The following is a 27,708-nucleotide window of genomic DNA, read 5'->3' on the forward strand; positions in this document are numbered from 1 at the left end:
AGGAGAGAAGAAAGAAGAGAAAGAGAGGGAGAGAAAAAGAGGAAAAGAAGAGGGGTGTAGAAACAGGAAGAGGAGGAGGATGGGAGGAGAAGAAGAGGAAGAAGAAAGGAGAAGAGGAAGGGTGGAAGAGGAGGGAGGAAGGAAGACGAAGAGAAGGAAAGAGAAGGGGAAAAGTCTGAAAGGAATTCTCAAGCACTCTGAGAATAATAATAATAAAAAAATAAACCAAAGAAGCCCCTTTGCGAAAGGCTGCAAGATGGATTTTGCTGCAGTGTTAAAATAGACAACTTTGCTTCCTTGAATTGTTCTGGGAAAATGCCAAATCACAATGCATTAATTGGGAGGAGCCCCCCCCCTCAAAAAAAAGAATGGACAGTGTGCAAGTATTTAATGCAGTCAGAACCCACTACAGGCAATGAGTTAGAATGCAAGTCATTTTTTTTTTAAAAAGCATGCCGTTCGGAATCCACATATGTTCATTATTACCGACGGAGATAAATATTTTGGTTTCTTTTCACGTTTTTGTTTTTTTGGACATTAAATCCATCCTGTTTCTTCGTTTTAATTAAAGGTTCCTGCACATGACAATCTGCAGACATTTCCATGCGACGTAATTTTACACCCTCGTTTTTTGCACACAATTTTCTTTCCCCCTATAACCCACACTGGCATTCATTTTTGACTAATATCTTCTCCTCCCTCCCCCCCTTCTTTTTCTGCTTGATGTTGCTGAATTTGAAAAAAAAAGGTGCATGGAAGTCTGAAAAAATTAGGAAATTGACAAAAGAATAAAATTTACTCTGAGAGTTCAGCCAGTTAAACAATACTGCATTGAACCATATTACTTGGGAGATATGACTCCCTCCCTCCACTTAGGGAAATAATTCATACAGAGACACAATGAAGAGCTCCCTCCTGGGAGGAGCTCCATCCCTACATCCCTACACTCAGGGGCAGCAACTCATGCAGAGACACAACGGAGCAGTTTTCTCACGGACGGAACCTCTTCCCTACATCCTTATGCTCAGGTTAACAGCTCATACAGAGACACCACAGGCAGCTTCCTCATAGGAAGTACCCCTTCCCTACACCCCCTATACTCAGGGCAGCAACTCATGCAGAGACACAACACATAGCTTCCTCAGAGGAGGTGGCTTTTCCTACGCTCCTAAATCCCAAACGGTAACTCATACAGAGCCACTGAGGGCAGAATATTGCATAAAAATTGTTGCAATTCCGTCTCTCTTGAGCATTCCTGGACCAAACTGGCTCTTAGCCTCCCTTCTAATTTATGTCTTTTCCATCTTAGCCGAAGAAGTGCCAAGCCTGGCTTTGCAAAATCTATTCCCTCTGCATCCCTTTCCAGATTCCAGAAACGGCAAAAATGTCAATAGATAGCCTTTTTTTTTGTTCCCTACAAACAACCTCTCCCTGCAAAGGAAAGCCAAGGGTGGTTAGCTGTTTGCAGGAGGCTAATTCCGGAGATACACAGCTGATCTACAAAGAATAACAATCCGAAATCCATCTCTGGGCTCCCGCTGAAATTTGATTTCCAGCTCAAAGTCAGAAAGGGTTTTTCCTCTTTTTTTGGTGTGTGTGTGTGTGTGGGTGGGTGACCGTCTCTCTTCCAGGCCAAATCCTGCATTGTACTGTGGCCAAACCAGCTGTGCGTCGGAGAAGATAAACAAGTCAAAAACAAGACATGCCAAGTTCTGTTTCAAAAATAAACTGGATTAAAGGAGGCTTACTTTAAAAACAAAACAAAAACCCAACAATTCAACTTTTGGACTTCAGCTTCACGCATCCACCAAGGTAGAGTCACATCTCAATTCTGCTAGCATGGGGGGGGGACGACACCCAAAATTATCATACATACATACATATAATGAAAAAGCTGTGAAGGACTGATATTTGATAAAAATGACCGGACACGCCCTGGTGCACGTTATCAGTGGGTTCCCACACTCGCCACTGAGTTAAAAATGCAATTTAGTTTTGCTGTTCTGGCATTTGGGAGAACCGCTAGCCGCCAATTCTGGGTTGAAGTGTTCCAAGGTTTGGCTTGTTTTAAACTCAGGCAGAATACAGGATATAGAATGCAGGATAACAAGAGTTGGAAGGGACCTCGGAGGTCGTCTAGTCCAACCAGTGATGAAATCCAATTTTTTTTTTACCACCGGCTCTGTGGGTGTGGCTTGGTGGGTGTGGTGTAGCTTGGTGGGCGTGGCAGGGGAAGGATACTGCAAAGTCTCCATTCCCACCCTACTCTGGGACCAGCCAGAGGTGGTATTCGAGGACTACCTTTGCAGTGTTTTTAACCCTTGGAGAGCTGCTGTAAATTTGATTTTTTTTTTAATTTGCATTTATATCCCGCCCTTCTCCGAAGACTCAGGGCGGCTTACACTATGTTAGCAATAGTCTTCATTCTATTTGTATATTTATATACAAAGTCAACTGATTGGGGCTCTTGCTCTGCGTTCAGGTTTCCTCTACACCCGTCCCTTTTTATAAAAGCAAATTGCTTTCATTCCCCCAGCTCTTCATAAAAATATTCAGGGTGATAATTCGAGATAATCCAATTCAGTTTCTTTGTGGGGCTTCAGAATGCAAGTTGGGAGTTGGGTGGTTGCAATTGTGCAGATAGGTGTGCAAAGGAAGTGGACGGACCACCCAGGAGGAAAATAAATTTCCCAGTATTTTCCATGGAACTTAAATTCACCCTTCCCCACGCCCACCGAGGCTGGATTTTGTTGGGCTTCAGAAGAATGACTCATCTTTTTTTATTTATTTAAACCCTGATGTGATTGCCTGATACAGCAACTGGATATGTTTTGCCTCTGGTTTTAGATCAAGGGGTTCCCTGGCGGCTCGTTTGGCCGGTTGGGAGTATTTTAAACAAATACATAATTTGAAAAAGAGACCCTCCTGTTAGGAAGCGGGGTGGTTTCGGGAACAAGAGGGGGGGAAAAATAACACAATGGTGTGGCCCCAAGAGCGTGGGATTAACCGTTTCTTGAAGAGTACAATTGAGAAATTCACGAGACAGAATGGGATAAATAAGTTTTAAAACAAAAATCCCTGCAGGTTGAAATCTAGCACAATAAACCTCGCAAAGAGAAATCTAGCACAAGAGAACACAAGTTGCTTTTAGAACGTTTTCAGATTAGTTAGAACTTCTGCAGCTCAACAAAGATGGATTTCACACATTGCTCTCTTTGGAAGGGAGCAAAAAGACCCCCAATTTGTTTGGGGTGGAAAAGCAAGATACTATTCCCTATCATGCAAGGAGCATCAGTACAGATTAAAAACAGGCTTGGAAAGAGGAGGAGGAGGGGGAGAAGTAGGTAGGTCGCGAAGGAAGGAAGGAAGGAAGGAAGGAAGGAAGGAAGGAAGGAAGGAAGGAAGGAAGGGGATGAAGAAAAAGAAGGAGAAGGAGGAGATAAATAAAGAGCGGAAGGGGAAGAAGAGAAGATAGGAGAGAAAGAGGAGAAGGAGGAGAAAGAGAAGGAGAGATAAATGAATAAGAGAAGGGGAGGAAGAGGAGAAGATGGAAGAGAAAGAGAAGGAGATAAAGAGGAGGAGGAGGAAGAGAAGGAGAAGGAAAAGGAGAAAGAGATAAATAAACAGCGAAGGGGAAGAAGAGAAGGGAAGATAGAAGAGAAAGAGACAGAGAAGGAGAAGGAGGAGATAAAGAGGAGGAGGAGGAGAAGGAGGAGGAGAAGGAGGAAGAAGGAGAAGGAGATAAATAAACAGCAGAAGAGGAAGAAGAGAAGGAAAAGATGGAAGGTAAAGAGAAGGAGGAGATAAAGAGGAGAAGGAGAAGAAGAAGAAGAGATAAATAAACAGCCGAAGGGGAAGAAGAGAAGGAAGATAGAAGAGAAAGAGACAGAGAAGGAGAAGGAGGAGATAAAGAGGAGGAGGAGGAGGAGGAGGAGAAGGAGAAAGAAGGAGAAGGAGATAAATAAACAGCAGAAGAGGAAGAAGAGAAGGAGAAGATGGAAGAGAAAGAGAAGGAGGAGATAAAGAGGAGAAGGAGAAAGAAGAAGGAAGAGATAAATAAACAACAGACGGGGAAGAAGAGAAGGAGAGGAGAAAAAGAAGGAAATATCTCCCTTGCAGTGCTCAGAAAGGAAAAATATTTTCCACCACCACTCAGCCACCCGGGAGCTCATCGCAAGCGCCAAAATTCACCCTTTCCTTCAGCAGCCTCAGCCAAGTATTACAATAGGGATGGAATCCAGGCCAATCATCTCCCAGGCAGGGCGAATGAGAGGAGGAGGAGGAGGAGGAGGAGGAGAAGAAGAAGAAGAAGAAGAAGAAGAAGAAGAAGAAGAAGAAGAAGAAGAAGAAGAAGAAGAAGAAGAAGAAGATGATGATGATGACAGAGGAAGAGGAGATGGGAAGAAGAAGAAGAAGAAGAAGAAGAAGAAGAAGAAGAAGAAGAAGAAGAAGAAGAAGAAGAAGAAGAAGAAGAAGAAGAAGGAGAAGAAGAAGAAGAGGCCCTAATGAGGCTCCAACCAAGAGGGCAGAGCTGTGATCACAGAGCCTACCCTAAAACGCTACCCCCCCTCACCCCCCCCATCGGTTCTGCCCCAGATGTGTTAACCTTAAACTCACGCAAGCCGTCGATGCCCATTTAGGTTGCTCAGGGAGACCTTTCTTTTTATATCTATATATATTTTATTTATACGTTTTCCTTTAACACATCTAAGTGCTTAGTAAGCGGTGTATCGTCTGAGTCAATTTACAAACATATAGTAATAGAATAGAATTTTTTGTTGGCCAAGTGTGATTGGACACACAAGGAATTTGTCTTGGTGCATATGCTCTCAGTGTACATAAAAGAAAAGATACGTTCATCAAGGTACAACATTTACAACACAATTGATAATAGCGGTAGTAACATCCTTTACTTATATATAAAATGATGTTCTTCCAGTTTTTAATTTCTGCCTTTGTTTATCTAACCCAGGGGTCTCCAACCTTGGCAACTTTAAGACTTGTGGACTTCAACTCCCAGAGCTCTGGGAGTTGAAGTCCACAAGTCTTAAAGTTGCCAAGGTTGGAGACCCCTGATCTAACCATTGGTAAAACAAGCCCCAAGTTAGAAAGCCATTCTGTGTCTTTCTTGTCCTTTATTTTTAGCGTTAACCTATCCATTTCTGCAGTCTAATATTTTTCTAATTATATTTTTTCCTCTGTAGGAATTATTTCCTCATTTTTTCCAATATTGTGCAAATACCGTTCTCCCTGCTTTCAAAGGGAGACATTTCTTAAGGGAGTTTTCCCTTGTTTTAAGACTTCTCTCGCCACGGTTGTTTAAGTGGATCACTACAAGCCGTTAAATCAGGAAAACGGTGGTTAAGTGAATCTGATTCCAACCCCCACCCCGGATTTTCCTTTTCAGGAGATCGCAAAAGGGGATTTACTTTTCAGTTAAATTTTTGTTGTTGTTAGTTGCAAAGTTGTGTCCGACCCATCGTGACCCCTTGGACAAAGTTCCTCCAGACCTTCCTGTCCTCTACCATCCTCTGGAGTCCATTTAAGTTCATGCCGACCACTTCAGTGACTCCATCCAGCCACCTCGTTCTCTACCGTCCCCTTCTTCTTCTTTTACCCTCCATCGTTCCCAGCATTAGGCTCTTCTCCAGGGAGTCCTTCCTTCTCATGAGGTGGCCAAAGTATTTGAATTTCCTCTTCAGGATCTGGCCTTCTAAAGAGCAGTCAGGGTTGATCTCCTCTAGGACTGACTTGTTTGTTCGCCTTGCAGTCCAAGGGACTCGCAGGAGTCTTCTCCAGCACCAGAGTTCAAAGGCCTCCATTCTTTGACGCTCAGCCTTCCTTATGGTCCAACTTTCACAGCCATCCATTGCAACTGGGAAAACCAGAGCCTTGACTATACGCACTTTTGTTGGCAGGGTGATGTCTCTGCTTTTTAGTACGCTGTCTAGGTTTGCCATGGCTTTCCTCCCCAGGAGCAAGCGTCTTTTAATTTCTTGGCTGCAGTCCCCATCTGCAGTGATCTTGGAGCCCAGGAAAATAAAATCTGTCACTACCTCCATTTCTTTCCCATCTATTTGCCAGGAATTGAGAGGGCTGGATTAAACCTACCCAATTCCTGCAATCGTTCTCAGCCAGCCAAAGGAGAAACAGCAGAAGGGAGGGAGGGAGTATCTTCCCTTCCCTGCACGAGTTTCCCCAAAATGGTAAAAGAACCGAAGCCGGAGCTAAAAGAGAGTCTGCTCACTTTTCAAGCCCGTCACAATTTTTTTCACACGGCCAACAACGTTTGTTTCTCCTGCCCAGGCTGGGAAAAGCCAAAAAAATAAATAAAATAAAATAAAAATTCAGAGATTCAAAAAGAAATCAGAAAAATCAACTTTAAATAATGGATTTGTGTTATCAAATAAATTGACCACGAAATGCACAAGATCTCCAGATTTCTTCCTATAGGGGAGCCCTCCATTTGTGACTTTCGTTTAGTGACCGTTCAAAGTCGGCGCTGAAAAAAAGGGATTGGTGGCTGTTTCTCGCACTTAATGACCGTCGACTTTGCTTGTCCGGATCTGGATTTGCTTAACAAGAGCAGGATTCGCTGCAGTCATTGACTTAACAACCGTGGCAAAAAAAAAAAAGGTCGTAAAATTGGCTGCGACTCATTTAACAACCAGCTTGCTTAGCAACGGAAAGCGACGGCGAGATCCAATTGCCGAAAAGAAGATCAACCGATTGAACCCGGCCAAGCTAGCTAGTCCTATCCTGGCCAGCTTACCTAAATGCAACGTATTTTAGCTTTCTGCAACTTTTATTTTAGCTTTCTACAACTCAACCCGAAACCAAAGGAGCTGCCTCCGGAGGCCGGGAAATCTCCTGCCACAGGAAGGAGGCAGCCAAGCCGAGGGAAAGGCAGAAAACCAAGGGCTGCTAACAAAAGGTAGAGGTTGAAAAAACCTCAGTTGCGTCATCCTAGGAAGGCCGAGTTAGGGCTGAGCTAGAGAGAAGAGAGAGAGGAGGGAAAGAGAGAAAAAAGAGGGGGGAAGAGAGAGAGGAGAGATGGGAGAGAAGAGAGAGAAAGAAGAGCAGGGAAGAGAGAAAAAGAAAGAGAGAGAAAGAGAAGAGAGAGATAAAAGATAGAGAAAGAGAGAGAGAGAGAAGGGGAGAGAGAGAGAGAGAAGATAAAGAGAGAAGGAGGAGACAGAGAAGAGAGGAGGGACAGAGAAAGAAGAGAGAGAGGAGAGAGAAAGAAGAGAGAGAAATGGAAGAATAGAGAAAGAGAAGAGAGAAGAGAAGAGAGAGAAGAGAAAGAGAGAAATAGAAAGAGAGAGAGAAGGTAGAGAGAGAAGGGGGAGAGAGAGAGAGAAAGAGAAAGAGAAGAGGGGGAGAAAGAGAAGGAGAAGAGAGAGAGAAGATAAAGAGAGAGAAAGGAGAGAGAGAGAGAGAAGAGAGAGAAAGGGAAGAGAGAAAGGGAAGAATAGAGAAAGAGAAGAGAGAGAGAGAAGATAAAGAGAGAGAGAGGAGAGAGAAAGAAAGAGCACCCGAAGCAACAGCAGCCCCGTAAATAAACAATGTGCTATTCTGCACCGCAATTATGTAAGCTCCGGATCACATGTCCCCAGCCACAAGACCTAACACACTCCACAAAAACACACACACACACACACACACACTGTTCTCTCGGGGCCAGTGACACGTCATGTGCACACCAGGCACGGACGGGGTGGCATCGAACGTCCAGAAACCCCCAGTTTGACGGGTGCCAAGACAAGGGACGGCCCCACGAGGCTTCCGACAAGCAAAGTCAAGGGAGGGAGGGGGGAGAAAGATGGATTCACTCAATGACCGTGTGACTCGCTTAAGAGCCACACTGATTCGCTTAAGCCCCCCCAAAAAAAGTCGTAAAACGGGACACGGCTGACTTAACGGCCGCTTTGCTCGGCGGCGGAAAATCTGACCTAGATCAGGGGTCCCCAATTTTACAGATCTCAGGGACCACTAAATTCATAATTTTAAATCCCGCGGACCACTAATAGGATCTGCCTAATGATCATATGCCTGGGTGGGCGTGGCTAGGTGGTCATGTGACTGGGTGGGCGTGGTCAACTCGACCTCGCCGGCCTCTACTCGCCCCTCCCCTCCCAGCCCCTCCTCGCCTGTCCACCCGGGCTCCTTAGGGCCCCAACAGGAAGCAGTTGTTGGAGCTAAGCAGCCGCCACGAGAAAAAGTTGGCAAAACAGCTGATCCAACAGTTCAAATTGGATCTGGCCGAGAAGGAGGCATCTCACTGAGGACTAGGAGCATAGGCTTTCCAAGCAGAGGGAAGACCTGCGGGAGTGCAAGGCCAGGTACCGGCGCCTGGAGGCTCAGCAGGCTGAGATGGTCAGTCAGTTCCAGGCTATGATGCAATCCCACTGGAATGAGGCCCTCCAGCTCTTTGCCACCAGCTGCTCTTCCCTCCAGCCTTCGCCCAAAGCCCCCCACCAGGAGGCCGAAGCAGACCCCAAGTCGGAATTTCTGCCCCCCTTCGACCCACACAAAAAGACCCCGAAGGGCGAGACTCTCTGCAGCAACACAAACATTCATTGCACGTATCTGTCCCAGGGGCCGTAGTTTGAGGACCCCTGACTTAGTGCAATATAAAAAATGCAAATCATGTTTCTGCGGACCACCAACATTTTCCCACGGACCACCAGTTGGTGACCGCTGGACTAGATGACCTCCAAGGTCCCTTCCGACTCTGTTATTCTGCGACCAAAATCGAGCAAAACAAGTTTCTCTCTTTTTGTGTGCGTCTCTCTCTGTCACACACACACACACCACCCCCAAACCTTCTTACCTTCTCAACATCTGCTTTCGTGACGTTGATGTCTGCGTCCATCTTCTCGAAGTATTGCTGCGCCCGGTCGGCTTCTTTGCAATCCCGTTCGAATCGTCGCTTGCTCTGGCGAGGGAAGGCAGAGAGTTAGCATGTCCTAAAGCAAAGGTCTCCAACCTTGGCAACTTTAAGACTTGTGGACTTCAACTTTCTGGAAGTTGAAGTCCAGAAGTCTTAAAGATGCCAAGGTTGGAGACCCCCTGCCCTAAAGGGCCAGGCACGGCTAGATAGTTCTTTGAAGTTAGTTGCATGCTCGGGCATTTTGTTTTGAATTTTTTATTTTTTATTTAAAAAAAGAAGACAGCTGCTGAGGTTTGGGGGATCTCAGACTGCATTGACCATTCAGGGCCTGGAGACAAAAAAACATGCGAAGAACAGTTGCAGGATTTGGGTTTGGCCAGTCTAGAGAAATGGAGGACCGGAGGAGATGCGATAGCAGTTCTAGTATTTGAGGGGCTGCTCCAAAGACGAGGAAGGGGGTCAACTTATTTTCCAAAACATCAGAAGAAACAATGGATGGCAACTGATCAAAGAGAGAAGCAACCTGGAATTAAAGAGGAGCTTCCTAACAGGGAGGACAATTAACCAGTGGAACAGCTTGCCACCAGAAGTTGTGGGTCCTCCATCACTGGAGCTTTTTAAGAAGAGACTGGACAGCCATTTGTCTGATATGGTACGAGGTCTCCTGCTTGAGCAGGACTAGAAGACCTCCAAGGTCCCTTCCAGCTCTATTCTGATTGACTGGTTCTAACGATGATTTTACAGGTCATCCTCGTTCAGCGGCTGCCTCATTTAGCGACCGTTGACAGTTATGGCGGGGATGAGAAAGCAACTTTACAACCAAACCTCGTGCTGTCCATCTCTTAATTGTGGGAGTTTTTTGGGGGATAGTTTTAATATTTCAATCTGCCTAGTTTTCATATTTTTATTATTTCCCTATTTGTCTTTTTATCATCTGTAATAAGTCACCCGGAATTCTCTTTTAAGGGTGATTGGCAGCATACATTTTTTTTAAAAAAAAGATTAATCAATCAATAAAACAGATAACAATTACAACCTTCACCAATCTGTAATGCCAAGAAAAGCAGAAGTCAGACCTGTAAGCACCATCACGGTTTCATTTAGCAACTGCTTTGCTTAATGACCGAGTTGCAGGTCCCAGTTGTGATCCCTCCGGACGTCATTGGTGCGTGGAACAAGCCAACATCTGTGTCAAACCTAACATAGAACGGAGTCCCCCGCGCTTACCGATTCCAGCTGTTTCCAACAGGTTTCTATGTGCTGCTGCGCTTTCCGTCCGTCGTGAAAATGCTGGGAAGGAAGAATTCACAAGGTCTTATTTTTTTTTAACAAAGGCAGGCTTGGTTCACAAGAGGCAAATTTAAGGCCGCTTTTATGATTGGAGGTAGCCCACGACTTACAAACATTCGCTTAGCAAGCATTCAAAGTTACAAGGGCGCTGAAAAAAGTGACTTAGGATCACTTTTCACACTTAATGACCGTCATAGCATCCCCACCGTCACGTGATCATCGATCTCTGGGTGCTTGGCCTGTACTGATGATGGTAAGTTAGACACCTCGGGATCCTAAGATTGTCATACGCAAAGCCAATTCGCTCGACAACCTTCTCATTTGCTTAACAACTGTAGAGACTTGATTAACAACCATTGCAAAACGGTCGTTAAGTGAGGCACAGCTCATTTAACATCTTTCTTAGCAATGGATCTTTTGAGATCAATCGTGGTCAAAGGCTACCTGTAAATATATTTTTCCTCCCTTGGACTGTCTAGAACCGAGCTTGGGTCGGGGACATCTTGGTACAAATTTTGAGGGGGCCAAGAGGTCAAATCCAAGAGAGAAACATCTGTTAAGGGAGCTGTCGTGTCCCACTCCTCCGCTGACGGCCGGGTCAGGGAAATCCGAATCAGGCGTGCCTCTGCAGCTCTGCCCAAAGTCCTAGCAAAGTCCTCAGAGCAGGCAGGAGACCAGTAAGTGACTTCAGCAAGATAAGTTCGACTTTGCCTGACTCAGAGACTGCCAGAAAGCAGATCCTTTATATAGGCCATGGGGTGTGGCTCCATGACTCAGCACTCATTAAGGCCTGCTCCTCCCTTCCTTCTGTTGCCTCCGCCTATCCAATCTTCTGACGCGAGGGTCACTCCAATCAGCTGTTGTTGGAAATAAACTTTCCTCAGGCTCACATGCTGTGGAGGAGGGGGAGGGGTCTAGCTGCTCCGTTTGCCTGGGCATGGAGCCAGGGCTGGGGCCGGGGGGTGCTCCCTCCTCTGCAGCCTGCTTGGGCATGGAGCCAGGGCTGGGGCCGGGAGGTGCCCCCTCCTCTGCAGCTTGTCTGGGCATGGAGCCAGGACTGGGGCCGGGAGGCATACATTCCTCCGTGTTCGGGAGCAGATAAGCAGACCCCGGCTGCGGTGAGAGCGGACAAGACACAACAGGAGCTTTGCCCCACTTTATGACCTCCCTTGCCTCAGTTGTTAAGTGAATCACTGCAGCTGATAAGTTAGTAACACGGTTGTTAAGGGAATCTGGCTTCCCCCTTGACTTTGCTGCATTGGTAGGATTCAGACGGTTCGGACCAGTTCGGGCGAACCAGTTGTTAAATTGATGTCTGACCCCGCCCATCCCTGCCCCTTCCAGGAGTCCTCACACGCCCCGTTTTTGCTCCCAGGAGGCTGCAGGAAGGCCGAGTGCTGCCTGTCACACACCACTGGCCACGCCCACCATGGCCACGCCCACCCAGCTGGTCATTAGGGCAGCGAACCAGTTGTTAAATTATTTGAATCCCACCACTGGTCAGAAGAATGCAAAGCACAGGAGATAACGCTCTAAGTAGGGGCAGAAGACTTCCGCTTCTGGGAAAGGCATTGAGAATAGCTCCACCTTGACTTTCTCATCCGTGGAAAGGGGTTCAAGATGCGGTGCTTATTTCCTACCACGGTAAAAGAAGTATGGATCCCTGTGGGATCTGTCTCTTGGCATGTCCTACCCTGAAGGCCTGGCCCTAGTCCCGCCCCGATGAACCCGACCACAGCTCCCATCTTCTCCAGCCACACCGAGTGAGCGAGTGCCCGTTAATGTCTCCCTTCAGTCAACCGCATCGTTGGTCGTTCTATTTTGAGCCCGACGTCCTTCACGCCACAGAACGGGGAGCACCAGAGAGGTCTTTGGAGAGACATCCAGACAGGAGAACAACCCTTAATGGATCTTCTGGGCACTCGGCCAGAGAAAGAACACCCATTGGTTGAAGGGTAAAGTTGTCTACTGAAGGCTGGGGAGAAACACTCGGGGCCACCTGTCCTTCTCCCAAACCATCAGCTGCTCCTCACAAACCATCAGGAGATGCTGGCGATGGGACAACGACTTGGTTTTGCTTCAACCACAAGGATCTACCAGCCAAGTGGCTGCACAGAGGAAGATGCTTGTTGTGGTTGCTAGCCAGAGATGGTACTCAGCCGGTTCTGACGAACCGGTAGCGGAAATTTTTGAGTTGTTCAGAGAACCGGCAAATGCCACCTCTGGCTCCCGATCTATTGGCTGCCTCCCGAGTCCCAGCTGATCAGCTGAGTCTTCTTTTGTGGCCCTAAACAGGAGAACGGAGCTGGAAAGCAGGTTAATGGGATCGGGAGGGAATGGAGATTCTGCAGTATCCTTCCCCTGCCACACCCACCAAGCCACGCCCACAGAACCAGTAGTAAAAAAAATTTGAATCCCACCACTGTCAGTAGTTCTTCGGAATGGGCCGCAACTCTACACAGAGGCACACCTTACACAACCTCCACATTCACAACACAAGCAAAGAAGAATCCAATCACGGACAGCAGTCCTACCAGTTATTCCGAGCTACCGATTTTCTGCATCACCAGGACTGGTTAACTTTGCAAGGAGTCCTCCAATTACAACCGCTGTTCGAAGTTGCACTTTGAAAAAAGTGACCGAGGACCAATCCTCATGCCTACGACCGTCACAATATCCCCATCGCAGTCATGTCATTGGGCGCTTAGCAATTGGCACGTATTGCTGGATCCTGGGGGTGGGTGGGTGGGATCACGTGACTTTCCCAGCTGGCTTCCGACAAGCGAAGTCAACGGGGGAAGCTAGCTTCGCTTAATGGCCACGCGATTCACTTAAAGTGACAAAAGGGACGTCCAGTCGGGCGCGGCTCACTTAACGACCGCCTTGCTAAGCAGTGGAAATTGTGGCCACAAGCTGAGGACCACTGTTCAATTTGCATTCACCAGGTCATCTGAGTCCCAAATCTCTTTTTTTTTAAAGGTCCGTCATTACTTGGAACGGTTGACCGGTTGTAAACCGAGGACTACCCGTAGCGATGGGAAAGGAGGAGCCACAGACAGGATACTAAAATCTCAGCCCCCTTCCCTTCCCTTCCCTTCCTTTTCTTTTCTTTTTCAGTGCCTTTTGTTAGCATCCAGACAGAGCGATTTCTTTCTGCTGTATCTACGTCAAAACTCTGACCTCAGCTGCTGAAATGTCAGGGAATCTCCAGCTTTTGGGCTGAATTTTTTTTAAAAAAACCAAAAAACCAAAATACCCAGCCCTGGGGCAGTGTGGAAATGGCCCACCCACCCACCGACGTGTCTGTGCAAATGCAGACGGCTGTGTTTTTTGGGAGGCCACAAAAACGAGAGAGAGAAAAAAATGAGAGAATTTTTTTTTGTGTGTGTCCTGGCAAAGCAGAAAAACCCCAAACGAAGCAAACTTGGCTTTTTAATGATTTCTCTCTCTCTCTCTCTCTCTCTGTGTCTCTTGGGCTTTTTCTGCCCTGCGTAAGTAAGCCCGACATATCAATTCAGATTATAACCCAGACCTCAGCGTTCCCTTTTCCAGCCAGACTTAATTACAGGTTTGCAAGCCAGCCTTTTGCTCCTTGCCAATCTCCAAAACATTCGTTTTTTTCCCCTTCTGCATCCTTCCGAGCAGATCACACCGATGATCTTAGTCCTGAGGTTGAGCCCTCGACGGACGACAACCGATGCGTTATTTATATTTTGTGCCAAGGAAACAACAGGACGCTGATGTTGGCAGAAACACCCGACGGGGAATTAAAACTCCCAAGAGGAACCACCTGCTTTGCTTCGTTTGCTGGCTCAGAAGTTGTTTAGATGGTCTCATGAAGAAATAAAATGACTCTACAGCCATGAGGAGCCCTGCATGCTTGTATGTCAAGTTACTAGTCCATAAAGTCCTTCCTTCTGCCCACTCCTTCCTTCCTTCCTTCCTTCCATCCATCCCTGCCTTCACCTTCCTGCCTTCTTTCTTTCCCTCCTTCCTCTTTCCCTTTCTTCCCTTCCTCCCATCCATCCATCCATCCCTGCCTTCACCTTCATTCTTTCCTTCTCTTCCTCCCCCATCCATCCATCCATCCCTGACTTCATCTTCCTTCCTTCCTTCCTTCCTTCCTTCCTTCCTTCCTTCCTTCCTTCCTTCCTTCCTTCCTTCTTCTTTCCTTCCTTCTTCCTTCCCTTTTCTTCCTCTCTCCCTTCCATCCATCCATCCATTCCTGACTGGCTTCCTTCCTTTCCTCCCTCCCTCCCTTCGTCCTTTCCCTCCTGTTTCAACTTCTCCTCTAGCAAAATTTATTAACATTGAAACGTGATGGTTAAGATTTTCACAGTTGGGCAGCATTTACATATATTAAATTAATTTTTCAGCTTTTCATCAGCTGCCCTGGGTTTCTGCTAGATTCAGTTCGTTCAATCCCCTGCAGAGAAATCTAGAGAATTTAACGGGAAAACTTCCTTACCGATTTTCTTTCCTGCTTGAGTTCTTGTACATAACGGGCTAATTCGGTGGTGATTTGGGAGGTCATATTCTCTGAAATGACCTCGTGCTGACCCGCGTAGTCGTTCATTTCGTTCAAAGTCGCCAGGAAAGCCTGACAGGATGAATACCTAAAAGGCCCCCCCAAAAAATAAAATAAAAATGGAAACTCAAAAACACTTTAAAAAAAAATCTTATTACTTTTTGATAGATTGGACTCGTCCCATCATTCCTAGACAGCATGTAGAACATAGAGAATCATAAAGCTGGGAGGGACCTTAGAGGTCTTCTGGACTAGTCCAACATCTGGATGCCTGTTAAACACAGGCATGTATTAAACCAGAGCTTCCCAAGCATTTTCCTTCATTATCAAAATCACTAATCAGCAAGTCTTATCAAGCTTTGAGGATCTTCCTCCAGCACTGACGTTGAACAAACATAATTTCATCAATTTTAGTATTTATACTTTGGGATAGATATAGATATAGATATAGATGTTTTCGTAGGTTTTCACGGGTATAGGTATGTAGGTCTTGGCATTTTCGGGTCTTTTCCCGTGTAAGGTTGAGAGTATCTTGGCGACGTTTCGACGAAGTCTCATCATCTTCAGGCTGGTGTCTTCGGCTTCACTCGAGAAGCACGAAGCCAAAGACACCAGCCTGAAGATGATGAGCGAGACCTTGTCGAAACATCGCCAAGATACTCTCAACCTTACACGGGAAAAGACCTGAAAATGCCAAGACCTACACACACACACACACACACACACACACACACACACATATATATGTAGGTCTTTAGTTATTCGGGTTTTCTCCCGCGTAAAATTGGAAGTGTCTTGGTGACGTTTTAACGAAGTCTCATTCATCATCTTCAGGCTTCAACTTCAGAAAATACATACATATATATATACATACATACATATATATATATATATATATATATATATATATATATATATATATATATATATTTGTTTTCTGAGGTTTTCGGGGGTGTTTGTTTGTACGTCTTTGGTTATTCGGGTTTTCTCCGTAAAATTGGAAGTGTCTTGGCGATGTTTTGAAGTCTCATTTCATCTTCAGGCTTCAGCTTGTGCTTCTGGGAGCAATGTGTGATTGCAGCTGTTTCTTCCTTTCTAGCAGTTAAAAAGGAAGAAACAGCTGCAATCACACATTGCTCCCAGAAGCACGAAGCTGAAGCCTGAAGATGACGAATGAGACTTCGTCGATAGGAAAAACCTCCCACTTAATCTTTCCCCTGGTGCAGCTGACAAAGCGAGGAGAACCTGTGGCTTAGAGCAGCGGTTCTCAACCTGTGGGTCAGGACCCCGTTGTGGGTCGAATGATGATATGCCAGGGGTCGCCTAAGACCATCGGAAATATGGGAAGTATACTTGCGAGTCGAAGAATCGCGCTCCAATGGTTGACTCCACAAGTCAGCTGCAGGCTCTTCAAATCGCTAGCCGAATTCGGCTTCAGGCGCGATGAATTAAAAACGAAAATAATTTTATGGTTGGGGTCCCCACATCGTGGGGAATTGTATTAAAGGGGTCGCCACATCGTGGGGAATTGTATTAAAGGGGTCGCAGCACTATAAAGGTTGAGAACCACTGGCTTAGAGGTTAATACATCCGCCTAATATGCAAGCAAGCCCAGGTTCGAATCCCAGAAGGGAACGGCTAGCTGATGAGAACTAAACAGCTTGAAATAGATCTATACTAGTCTCCCTTTATTTCTTTGTCTCTCTATATATTGCAGGTGACTCTTCAGACAAAAACCTACGTGTATTCATCCTCTTCTTTGGAGTTCTTTTTGGGCTGGTATTTCTTTGCGAGGTTCCTAAAAATAAAAACGGGAAGAGGAAGAAGGAAAATAAATAAATAAATGCTAATAAATAGCTTAGCAAGCTTTTTCTTTTCTTCTTTCAATGGAAGATCACTTGTTTATCGGCTGGCTTGGTTTGTGGCCATTTAAGATAAGAATATTCTCCCGGAGCCCTCGTACGAAAGAAAGCAAACCATTTTTGCAAACGCAAAATGAGCAATTGCAAACTTCCCCAGAATAGCACGGCTTACGATGACAATTCTGGGCTCGAGCACGGTCGTAAAGACGAGGACAACCTAAAGACCTTGAACAAGCGACTGAAAAGCAAGATTAATTTCTCCACCCGACCTCTCGGAAATGCCTTCTCGTGCTTTTTTCCAAGGGAAAACTTCATTTTATTCCCCAAAATAAAGAGATGGATTTCTATCCGAGGGTGCAGCTTGCTAAATTTGGAACTTGGGTGAAGTGTTGCCTCTCCAATCAGACCATCAGCATGTCCTAGTGATGAAACATTTTACAAGTAAAGACTTCAATCAAACAAACACCCAGGCCTGAAAGTATTTCTGTATCAGCCATAAACTATGCCGAAAATGGAATGGGTCAAGTTGGGGATAAAATACATAAAACAAATTATAAAGGCAATGAAGAAAGATTTCTTCTCCATTCCTATTCAGGAGTTACAATCACAGAAACTTGCAGGAGACAAGATAAATTGAAGGGCACATAAATAAACAGTCAGCTGTCAGTGGGGTCTTCAAATTTGCAGGATGTTGGGGGCCAAAATATCTAGGAGGAAAAAAATCATGTTTTATCTAGCAAACCCTAAATCTGAAACTCAGAAACGGTAGCAAAAATTTTTAAAAAATAAGCTTTGCCCGGTTTAGGTAGCTTTAAACCCATAAATCCCTGCCATCAAACATGGTTCACACAACACTTGGCAAGTACAGGTAAGTCCTACAAGAATTACGCACTTCGGACTCACCTAAGCTGTTTTGCATAATTGATCTCGATTTCCGTCCGGTCTTTGACAAATTTGATGTATTTTTCCAGAATGTCGATACCCCACTGGGTGTGTTTTTCGAGGGTGTCAAATTGATCCTGCACAGGAAGACAGAATGACAAGAGTTGGAAGGGACCTTGGAGGTCTTCTAGCCCAACCCCCTGCTCAGGAAAAAAATAATAATAATTGGCCAGTCGGTTTCAAGCTTGGAGGAAAATTAATCGCACCGTTCAAACTTTCGGAGAAATATTTTAAAACAATAGTCATTCTTTTTATGAAGTTATCAGACCTTAACGATTTAGCAAACACGGGATTTGGAGGGAGCAGCATCTGCGGTTTCACCTTTCACCTTTGTAAGGTAGAGAAGGAAACAAAAGCAGAGGTTGAGAGAGATAACCTTTCAGCTCACCAATTTTTTTCCCAGTAATCAGGCCAATATTGTCAAGGCCTGTTATTAAGAACACAAAGCCTGCAATTACTGCAGGTTCGAGCCCGGCCCAAGGTTGACTCAGCCTTCCATCCTTTATAAGGTAGGTAAAATGAGGACCCAGATTGTTGGGGGGGCAATAAGTTGACTTTGTAAATATATACAAATAGAATGAGACTATTGCCCTATACATTGTAAGCCGCCCTGAGTCTTCGGAGAAGGGCGGGGTATAAATGTAAACAAAAAAAAAATAAAAATAAAAAAAATGGGCAGCTCTGGAGAAAAATGCCAGGAAAAATAGCTATGTGAATTTGCAGGCAAAATCTGCTTTACATAATGCTAATTGGCCTCTAACCCCATGTTAGCTAATTATGTCCATTAAGTAGAAAGCTATGAATATTCAGTACTTCAATATTGGTTCTAGTGGATAAGGTACTAGGCTAGAAACCAGGAGACAGTGAGTTCTAGTCCCACCTTAAGCATGAAAGCTGGCTGGGTGGCTTTGGACCAATCACCAGGAGACTGTGAGTTCTAGTTTTGCCTTAGGCACGAAATCTGGCTGGGTGATTCTGGGCCAATCACCAGGAGACGGTGAGTTCTAGTCTCACCTTAGGCATGAAAGCCAATTGAGTGACTTAGGCCAATCACCAGGAGACGGTGAGTTCTAGTCACACCTTAGGCATGAAAGCTGGCTGGGTGGGCCAATCACCAGGAGACGGTGAGTTCTAGTCTCACCTTAGGTATGAAAGCCAATTGAGTGACTTAGGCCAATCACCAGGAGACGGTGAGTTCTAGTCTCACCTTAGGTATGAAAGCCAGCTGAGTGACTTAGGGCCAATCACCAGGAGATTATTATTATTTACAGGCCTTTATATTTATTATTATTATTATTTTAGTTTGAGTTTGGTTTGGTTATTATTATTCATTCGGTGTATTCCAAATGCATTTTTTAAAATATATATATATTTCTATGCCGTTTTGGTTTCATTGAAGATAAAGCGACTAGGTGGCTCAGTGGCTAAGACGCTAAGCTTGTCAATCAGAAAGGTCGGCAGTTCGGCGGTTCAAATCCCTAGTACAGGTCTCCTGTGTGAGCAGGGGGTTGGACTAGATGACCTCCAAGGTCCCTTCCAACACTGTTACTGTTACCAGTGTTGTTTACTTATACTACAAAACTGACTTCAAGCAAAACCGATCCATTTCGAAGAAAACAAGATGTAAATGGGACCGAAAGAAGAAATAAAGCTAGTTCTTCTCAGTTTACAAATATACAATCCTGGAAACAAAGCTTTAAGGTTTTAAAAAGAAACTTTCTTGCAAGGAGCTTGGGAGCAGTTACAACTTTAAAGTTAATTTGACTGTTTGTTCCTTTTGGCTACTAAGTTTCAGTTTAAGTAAGGAAGTGTCAGAAAGAAAACAGAAAATAAAAGAGAAAAAAGGAATTCCGTAGAATAATATCTTCCCCACAGGAAAGTCCACTTCTTCTTAAAAAAAGATTCTTTAAATTAAAAAAAAAATAATCTCACGCATTGTCTTTATAAAGCTCATTATCTCTCTCCTTGAATGGGGGCAAATTTTGCCGATTTAATAAAATCACAATACAGCTGATCCTTGACTTACAACCACAATCAGCAGCCAAAAGTCACCCAGGCGGCTTTCGTGCCCAAGATGAGACTAGAACTCACCGTCTCCCAGTGATTGGCTCAAAGTCACCCAGCTGTCTTTCATGCCTAAAATGAGACTAGAACTCACCGTCTCCTGGTGATTGGTCCAAAGTCACCCAGCTGGAACTAGAACTCACCTTCTCCTGGTGATTGGCCCAAAGTCAGCCAGGCGGATTTCATGCCTAAGGCAGGATTAGAACTCACCATCTCCTGCTGAATGCTCAAAGTTATCCATCTGGCTTTTATGCCTAAGGTGGGACTAGAACTCACCGTCTCCTGGTGATTGGCCCAAAGTCACTAAGTTGGCTTCCATGCCTAAAGTGGGGCTAGAATTCACCATCTCCTGGTTGTCTTCACCACTAGATCAAACTGCCTCTCTCTAGATTTCCCCAGACCCCTTCAAACTCTTTCTTAGGTAACCAGAGAAGCACCAGGAACGGTTCTCTTCCAACAGAAGACTCCAAGAAAAAAATTTGGAAGCCACTCTTACCCAGTCTTAAATGGACATTTCAACTTTCAGCTGTCAGGATCAAAAAAGTCCTTCTCCAAAACTAGACGACCGGCCGGAGAACGGCAAGAAAATTGGCTTTGGTGTTTCTGATATTCCGCATTTTGTCAAGTCACAGACGGGCTACGAGCGAAGTGCTAATCAGCCAGACAACAAGAGCCACCTCATTAATCTTGCATAAGCTCCCCAAATGAGTTGCCTTTTCGAATTTAGCAACTTCAAGCCTTAGCGAGAGACCTTAGCAAGAGACAGGTAGAATTGGCTCTGTTTAAAAGGTGGGGGGCTCTTCCCTCTCAACCTTGGAGTTCAGAGGAAGAAACTTATTCACCAGAAAGAAATTTCCAAGGTGGTTCCCTTCTACGGTTTTCCTCCTTGTCACACTTACCTGCGTCGTTTTGCAGTAGGGAGCACAGAAACCGCATGGAGAGAAGTCAGAATCTTTAGACCATAAGCCGCAGCTCTGGCAAAAGGCATCAAAGCTGTCTTTACTTTTGTGCCTTCCTCCTTTCTCTCCTGTTTCTATTGCTTCCTTCCTTCCTTTCCTCCCTCCTCCCTTCATCTTTCCTTCCTCCATCCCTCATATTTCTATTTCTTCTTCCTTTCATCTCTTCTTTTAACTTTTTCTTATTCCTTCTCTCATTTTTTAAATTTCTCCTTCCTTCCTTCTCTTCTTTTTCTTATTCCCTCCTTCTTCCCTTCTCTTCTTTTTCTTATTCCTTCCTTTGCTCATCTTTCTTTCTCCTTCTTCCTTCCCTTCCTTACTTCTTTATTCATTCCTTCCCTGATCTTTCTATTTCTCTTATTTTTATCCTTCTTCTTTCTTCCTTCTCTCCTTTCTATTTCTCCTTCCTTCCTTCTCTTCTTTTTCTTATTCCTCCCTGCCTTTTCTCATCTTTCTTTCTCCTTCCCTTCCCTCCTTCTTATTCCTTCCTTCCCTGATTTTCCTATTTCTCTTACTTTTATCCTTTTTCTTTCTTTCTTTCTTTCTGTCTGTCTGTCATGTTTCTCTTCCTTCCTTCCTTCTTTCCTTTTGTTGGGCTCTCCATCTTTGCAAGTTTGGGGCTACAGATTAGGGATCCCCCCTTTCATAAAAGGCTTATTCCTCCCTTCCTTTTCTCATCTTTCTTTCTCCTTCCCTTCCCTCCTTCTTATACCTTCCTTCCCTGATTTTCCTATTTCTCTTACTTTATCCTTTTCCTTTCTTTCTTTCTGTCTGTCTGTCATGTTTCTGTTCCTTCCTTCCTTCCTTCCTTCCTTCCTTCCTTCCTTCCTTCCTTCCTTCCTTCCTTCCTTCTTTCCTTTCGATGGGCTCTCCATCTTTGCAAGTTTGGGGCTACAGATTGGGGATCCCCCTTTCATGAAAGGCTTAATTCAGTTCTCTGCACACTGCTGAGGGTCGGGATAGATGACCCTTAGGATCCTTTCCGACTATTATCATTCTATGGTTCTGTTACACCTAGACCACTTCAAGGACCAGTGCCTGAAGTCAAATTGTAAGATTGACATTCCTGGACAGCAACTTTTTACAACTTTTTCATACAGCTGGGATCTGAATTGAACGAAACAATGCTGTGAGGTTTAACACCTCCCACCTCCGCGCCCCCCCCCCGCCCGCCACCATCCTTCCCAAAAAAAAACCCCACACCACTCCCCAAACTCCCAAACACCACCCCATTGGCTGTCCCTCCCACCCCGTAACCATACTTGCCATGAAGTCAATCCTGGCTTCTCCAATGAGCAACAAACCGGTGTGCCCGCACAGCCGGCTAAGCCTTAAACACGAAATATTAAACAGCGCCCAACCGAAATGCAGGATGCTGCTTCTGCTGGCTTCGTGCAACGTGGGAACTTGACAAACCGGGGCATTCTCCACTATGAATGATGATTGGAGGAATGTAAAATAAGCAATGCCCACCCCCCACCCCCCACAGATTTGGAATTTAAGTCACAATCCCACCCAGCAGCTGTTCCGGGTCTGGTTAGCTCCTTCCAGCAAATTGCAAGGACCGGGGAGTTAAAAAGACCGAAGGGGCAGTTTTCGGCTGCTGCCATAGCAACAGAGCCAGCATTCCTAGAGGGTGGGGGGGCCAGTCTTTTCCGCCAATGGAGCATCCGCTTGCCTGGCTGTTCCATTTCTAACCGTGGTTTGATTCGAGGAAGGCCTGGATTGCTCCGCCAATCAAACCCTCCGCCAGCCCAGCTTTGGCAAAGGAGCCGTGCCAATCTGCAGAAGGTGACTCCAAGCCAGGGGTCTCCCCCCCCCCACCATCCAGCTTCCCTTCGGGGCTGAAAAGATGCAGCATCTTTTATTTTATTTTATTTTATTTTATTTATTTTGTCACAACAGTATATATAAGCATAAGCATGAAAGTAACTATATAATATATAAGCATATATATATATATATATAAGCATAAGTATGCAATAACTATATTGATTGGATATAATGAAAGAAAACAATAGGATTCTTTGATTCAATTGATTCAATTCTTCAAGCTGCAAACCCCACCAGCCTCAGGGTTGTCGGTCCGGCCCCTGCAGGCACAGGAGGAGCCGATCGCAAAGACGTATAAGTATAGGCCGCAAAGCGAACCCCAAATTCCCCCTGCTAAGCAAGACAGCTGCCGAGTGAGTTGGGCTTCCCCCGTTTTACGACCGCTTCTTGCCACTGCTGTTAAGCGACCCGCTGCGGCCGTTAAGTGAGAAACGTGGCTGTGAAGTCAATCTGGCTCCCCCGCCCCTGCAACCGTCATAAGTACATGCCAGTGGCCCAGAGTCTGAATTTTGATCACGTGACTTTGGGAATACTGTGACGTCTGGGTGAAAACGTGCGTGTTTTTTGCCAGTGCTGTCGTAACTTCGAACGGTCACTGAACGAATGGTTGTAAGTCGAGAACCGGCTGTACGTTGAGCGACTGATTGTTCCCACTGCTTTTGTATAGGGGCAAAAAAACCCAAAACCAAACTTCCTTGTTTTCTCCTGGAACTCAGACTCATACAGAGAGCACCAAAGAAGTGATCTGAAATTTAAGCCCTTGCCACGAAAAACTGAAGCAAAAATTTACCGACAAATAACACAAATGAGTTGCGGTACTCAATTCTGCTAATGCAAAGGAGGCTGTTTCTTGCCCTGAAGTGAACGTATAGATCATTTACACCCTCGGGGTGCCCAAAAAATTAAAATTGCTTCTCTTTTGATGAGAAGACTTTTACAGTCCTGGCTGAGATTTGACAGGGGAGTATTCTATTTTTAAACCGAGTGGCTCAAACAGACCCTTAAATGGGCTACAGCACCACATCACGGGAGGTGCACTTTTGCACTTAGCTAACAGACTCACACCTTCTTTTGGTAGGGGCAGGGTGAAAATCTGCGACTGACATGGCGATGGATGTGCGCGTGTTTTGGTTTCCTGCATGAAGAAGCTGGGAATAAAGTTGAACTGATTATCACCCGAAGAAACCAAAGATAGATCCTTGCCAGAGGTGGGTTTCAGCAGGTTCTGACCAGTTCTGGAGAACTGGTAGCGGAAATCTTGAGTAGTTCGGAGAACCGGTAGTAAAAATTCTGACTGGCCCCACCCCCATCTATTCTCTGCCTCCCGAGTCCCAGCTGATCAGGAGGAAATGGGGATTTTGCAGTGTCCTTCCCCTGGAATGGGGTGGGAATGGAGATTTTGCAGTATCCTTCCCCTGGAGTGGGATGGGAATGGAGATTTTGCAGTATCCTTCCCCTGGAGTGGGATGGGAATGGAGATTTTGCAGTATCCTTCCCCTGGAGTGGGGCCGGAATGGAGATTGTACAGTATCCTTCCCCTGGAGTGGGGCAGGAATGGAGATTGTACAGTATCCTTCCCCTGGAGTGGGGCAGGAATGGAGATTGTACAGTATCCTTCCCCTGGAGTGGGGCAGGAATGGAGATTTTGCAGTATCCTTCCCCTGGAGTGGGGCAGGAATGGAGATTTTGCAGTATCCTTCCCCTGGAGTGGGGCAGGAATGGAGATTTTGCAGTATCCTTCCCCTGGAGTGGGGCAGGAATGGAGATTTTGCAGTATCCTTCCCCTGCCACGCCCACCAAGCCACACCCACAAAACAAAATATCCATTCCCACCCCACTCCAGGGAAAGATACTGTAAAATCTCCATTCCCATCTCACTCCAGGGAAGGATACTGCAAAATCCCCATTTCCTCCCGATCAGCTGGGACTCAGGAAGCAGAGAATAGATGGGGGCGGGGCCAGTCAGAATTTTTACTACCAGTTCTCCGAATGTCTCAAAATTTCCACTACCAGTTCTTCAGAACTGGTCAGAAACCTGCTCAAACCCACTTCTGGTTGTAACTTTGAACAGTCGCTAAATAAATGTTTGTAAGGCAAGGACTTCCCATACTGCATTGATCAATGCTAAGCATGAACACTTAGATGGGAGACCACCTAAGTTACAACTTCTTGGAAGGAGCAAAGCATTCTGGGATAGTCCTCATGTGGTTTTCAACTCTTTCATTGGCTTGATCCTTCCCAAAGTGGAGAAGACACGCAGCTCATGGTCCAGGTTAGATTTCAGTTTGGAGATGTGAAACCCACAACAGGTCAACAGCAGGTCCAACAAGATACGGGAGATTTCACTTCTCTAAAAACAGTCGGTCTTCACCCATGGGCAATTTTCTCAGGATATTTTTGGGGAAACGAAAACCTGAAATCTATGAACAACGTAACGGTTCCAATTTTCGGTGTGGGACATTGGGGGTGGGAATCAACTTGAAGGCTGTTCTAGATGTCTCATTTTAGAACAAGGGTCCAGATTGCACATGACGAAGAAGCCAAAGGTTGTCCTAAGGTTGGGTGGGGACAATGAAGGACGACAAAGACGCTGGAAGTCACTTCCCCCCAAAAATGAAGAAAGTGTTGCTGGAGTTTAAGAAAACCCAGGCAGAGCCACGTCATGACTAGACAACTGCAGTGTGCTTTCCCTGGGGCTTCCCTTGAAGACTGTACAGAATGCCCGAAGGGTGCAGATTGAGAGGGAAACTCCTCAAAAGACACTGCCCAGGTTTTGGGGGTTTTTTTGGCCAAAAACTGACCAAAACTGAGCTCTGCTTTCCAGCAAAACTGCGCCATATCAACCAATGGATTCATTTAATGGCCCCTGTGTTCACTTTTCAACCATGGCAAAAAGGTTATAAAATTGTCCCTGTGTATGTGTACCTACCAATCTACCTACTGATTATCTACTGATCCATCCACCCATCTACCTACCTATTTACCTACCTACCCACTTACGTGTGTGCGTGTTTTCTTCTTTCGAAAGCGGGCATCAGAATTTCATTTTAATGTGTGCCATTGTATTCACAGAAAAGTGACAACAAAGGTTATTTTATCTTTATCTTTATCTTCTTGATCTGTCATTGTCATATGGCCAAACCCGTTTTACAATCGTAATAAGCAGAACAATTGTATGACTGTGACCTTGTGGCTGGTATCCTTAAGATTTATATTGACTGTTTTCCTATGACTGTCATTAGGTGTTGTGCCTTATGACTCTTGACGAACGTATCTTGTCTTTTTGTGTACCCTGAGAGCATCTGCACCAAAGACAAATTCCTTGTGTGTCCAATCACACTTGGCCAATAAAGAATTCTATCCTATCCTATTCTATTCTATGATTCTTTTTTTTCTTTTTTCTTTATTTGCATTTATATCCCGCCCTTCTCCGAAGACTCAGGGCAGCTTACACTATGTTAGCAATAGTCTTCATTCTATTTGTATATTTATATACAAAGTCAACTTATTGCCCCCCCAACAATCTGGGTCCTCATTTTACCTACCTTATAAAGGATGGAAGGCTGAGTCAACCTTGGGCCTGGTGGGACTAGAACCTGCAGTAATTGCAGGCAGCTGCTGTTAATAACAGACTGCATTAGTCTGTTGAGCCACAAGAGGCCCTTACAAGTTTGAACGGTCACTAAACGAATGGGTCGTAAGTCGAGGGCTCCCCGTAGGGAAACAACCTGTTACGGCGTTTGAGTCCGCACCATTTCCTTTCAAGCGGATGTCCCCCAAAAAAGGGACCTTACCTCGGCCACAAAAATCCAGCAGGATTTTTAACCTCTTGCAAGAGTCACGTCCAAAAATCGCAGGGGCGGAATCCACCCAAGACTTCGCTTCATTGAGGATCAAAAGTTTCTTCTCTAAAGACTTGTGTGTGTGTGTGTGTGTGTGTTTCAAATTGAGAAAGCGACAACGATCCCACCCCCACCCCCCACAGCAAGTTAACACATGCCGTCCTGTGGTTTTAAAATCCGGAATGATCTCACCGCTCTTGGCCTGGCTCAGCCTAAAAAAAAAAAAATCCATTGCTCTTTGCAGCCAGTGAAAATGACAATGCCAAGAAGGGAGGAAGTGGATGCCAATGCAACCCCCCCTCCCCCCCCCACTCCCCGACGCCAGATTTGAAGAGGTTCGGAAGAAACGTTCAAGCGCCGTCCGAGCCGGTTTTTAAATCCGCATCTTGCATTAAACCCGAGTCGCTCGTTCATATCTGGAATTGATGTTTTTAACTGTTTTTAACTGAACCAGCCTATCAAACATCAGGTGTGATTTGCTTCACATCCTCCTTGCTTAACAAAAAAAGAAAATAAGAAAAAAATGGATTGGAAAGAAAACATGCCTTTTTGGAGCCTCCAAAAGCATTTTTTTTTTAATGTCTCTCTTCTCAACCATATAACTTCCTCTCTTAAACCCCCCCCCCCGGCTTCCCTCGGAAGTATTTTAATGATGCCTCCCAATTTCCTAGAACACATCAAATGGTGCTTATGATTCAGTCGCATTTCCCGACCCTCCCCTCCGTCAAAAGATTGGCCAATTACTCAAAAGATCATCCGATGTTCTAGAAACATCACAGGAGTGGAAACAAGTACCATAACAAACTTTCTGTAGACAAAAAAAAAACACACAACAACCCTGCCATTGGAGTTGGCTACAAAATGGAAGGTGGATATTTCAATCTTGTTTTTCTGCCAGTCGAATTAATCTAGAGCCTCACGTGATGGGGGCTTTTGAATGAAAAAAGCGATTTTTAAGGCATTTCCCCGAAATGGGGACCTTGGGTATTCTTTGAGCTTAGATGTTTTCTTGCAAACGTTTCATTACCCAGCTAGAGAATATCATCAGTGGTAGAAGAGAATAGGGTGTGTGGAGAGGAGGAGGAGAAGGAGAAGGAGAAGGAGAAGGAGAAGGAGAAGGAGAAGGAGAAGAGAAGGAGAAGGAGAAGGAGAAGGAGAAGGAGAAGAGAAGAGAAGGAGAAGGAGAAGGAGAAGGAGAAGGAGAAGGAGAAGAGGAGAAGGAGAAGGAGAAGGAGAAGGAGAAGGAGAAGGAGAAGGAGAAGGAGAAGGAGAAGGAGAAGGAGAAGGAGAAGGAGGGCTGTGGGGTCCTTGGTGCTCTCTGAGCTTGGTTGTTTCCTTGCAGACGTTTCATGACCCAACTAGGTAACATCATCAGTGGTAGAAGGGAGTGGGGTTTCCTGTCTGATTATATACCAACAACTTGAAGCTAACAGTAAGCAACATCCTAATCAAGGAATCACTAAGAACACTCCACCAACGCTGACAGGCCAAGAACTGA

The 27,708-nt window shown here is 45.3% G+C and overlaps 1 protein-coding gene across 17 annotated transcripts in view; it reads right to left on the bottom strand.

Annotated features, from left to right (window-relative positions):
- FNBP1 (formin binding protein 1) overlaps window positions 1–27,708 on the bottom strand; it is a 78,294-nt gene that overhangs the window by 33,855 nt on the left and 16,731 nt on the right. For all 17 annotated transcript variants that reach the window (XM_058159026.1, XM_058159027.1, XM_058159024.1 and 14 more), the window contains exons 2-6: window positions 17,477–17,592; window positions 16,453–16,509; window positions 14,652–14,799; window positions 10,121–10,183; window positions 8,834–8,938 (exon numbers count right to left, since the gene is read on the bottom strand). In XM_058159026.1, the coding sequence (XP_058015009.1) occupies window positions 8,834–8,938; window positions 10,121–10,183; window positions 14,652–14,799; window positions 16,453–16,509; window positions 17,477–17,592 (489 nt within the window). The remainder of the gene's footprint in view (window positions 1–8,833; window positions 8,939–10,120; window positions 10,184–14,651; window positions 14,800–16,452; window positions 16,510–17,476; window positions 17,593–27,708) is intronic.

This window comes from Ahaetulla prasina, chromosome 16, assembly GCF_028640845.1.
Source record: "Ahaetulla prasina isolate Xishuangbanna chromosome 16, ASM2864084v1, whole genome shotgun sequence".
NCBI classification, from domain to species: Eukaryota; Metazoa; Chordata; class Lepidosauria; order Squamata; family Colubridae; genus Ahaetulla; species Ahaetulla prasina.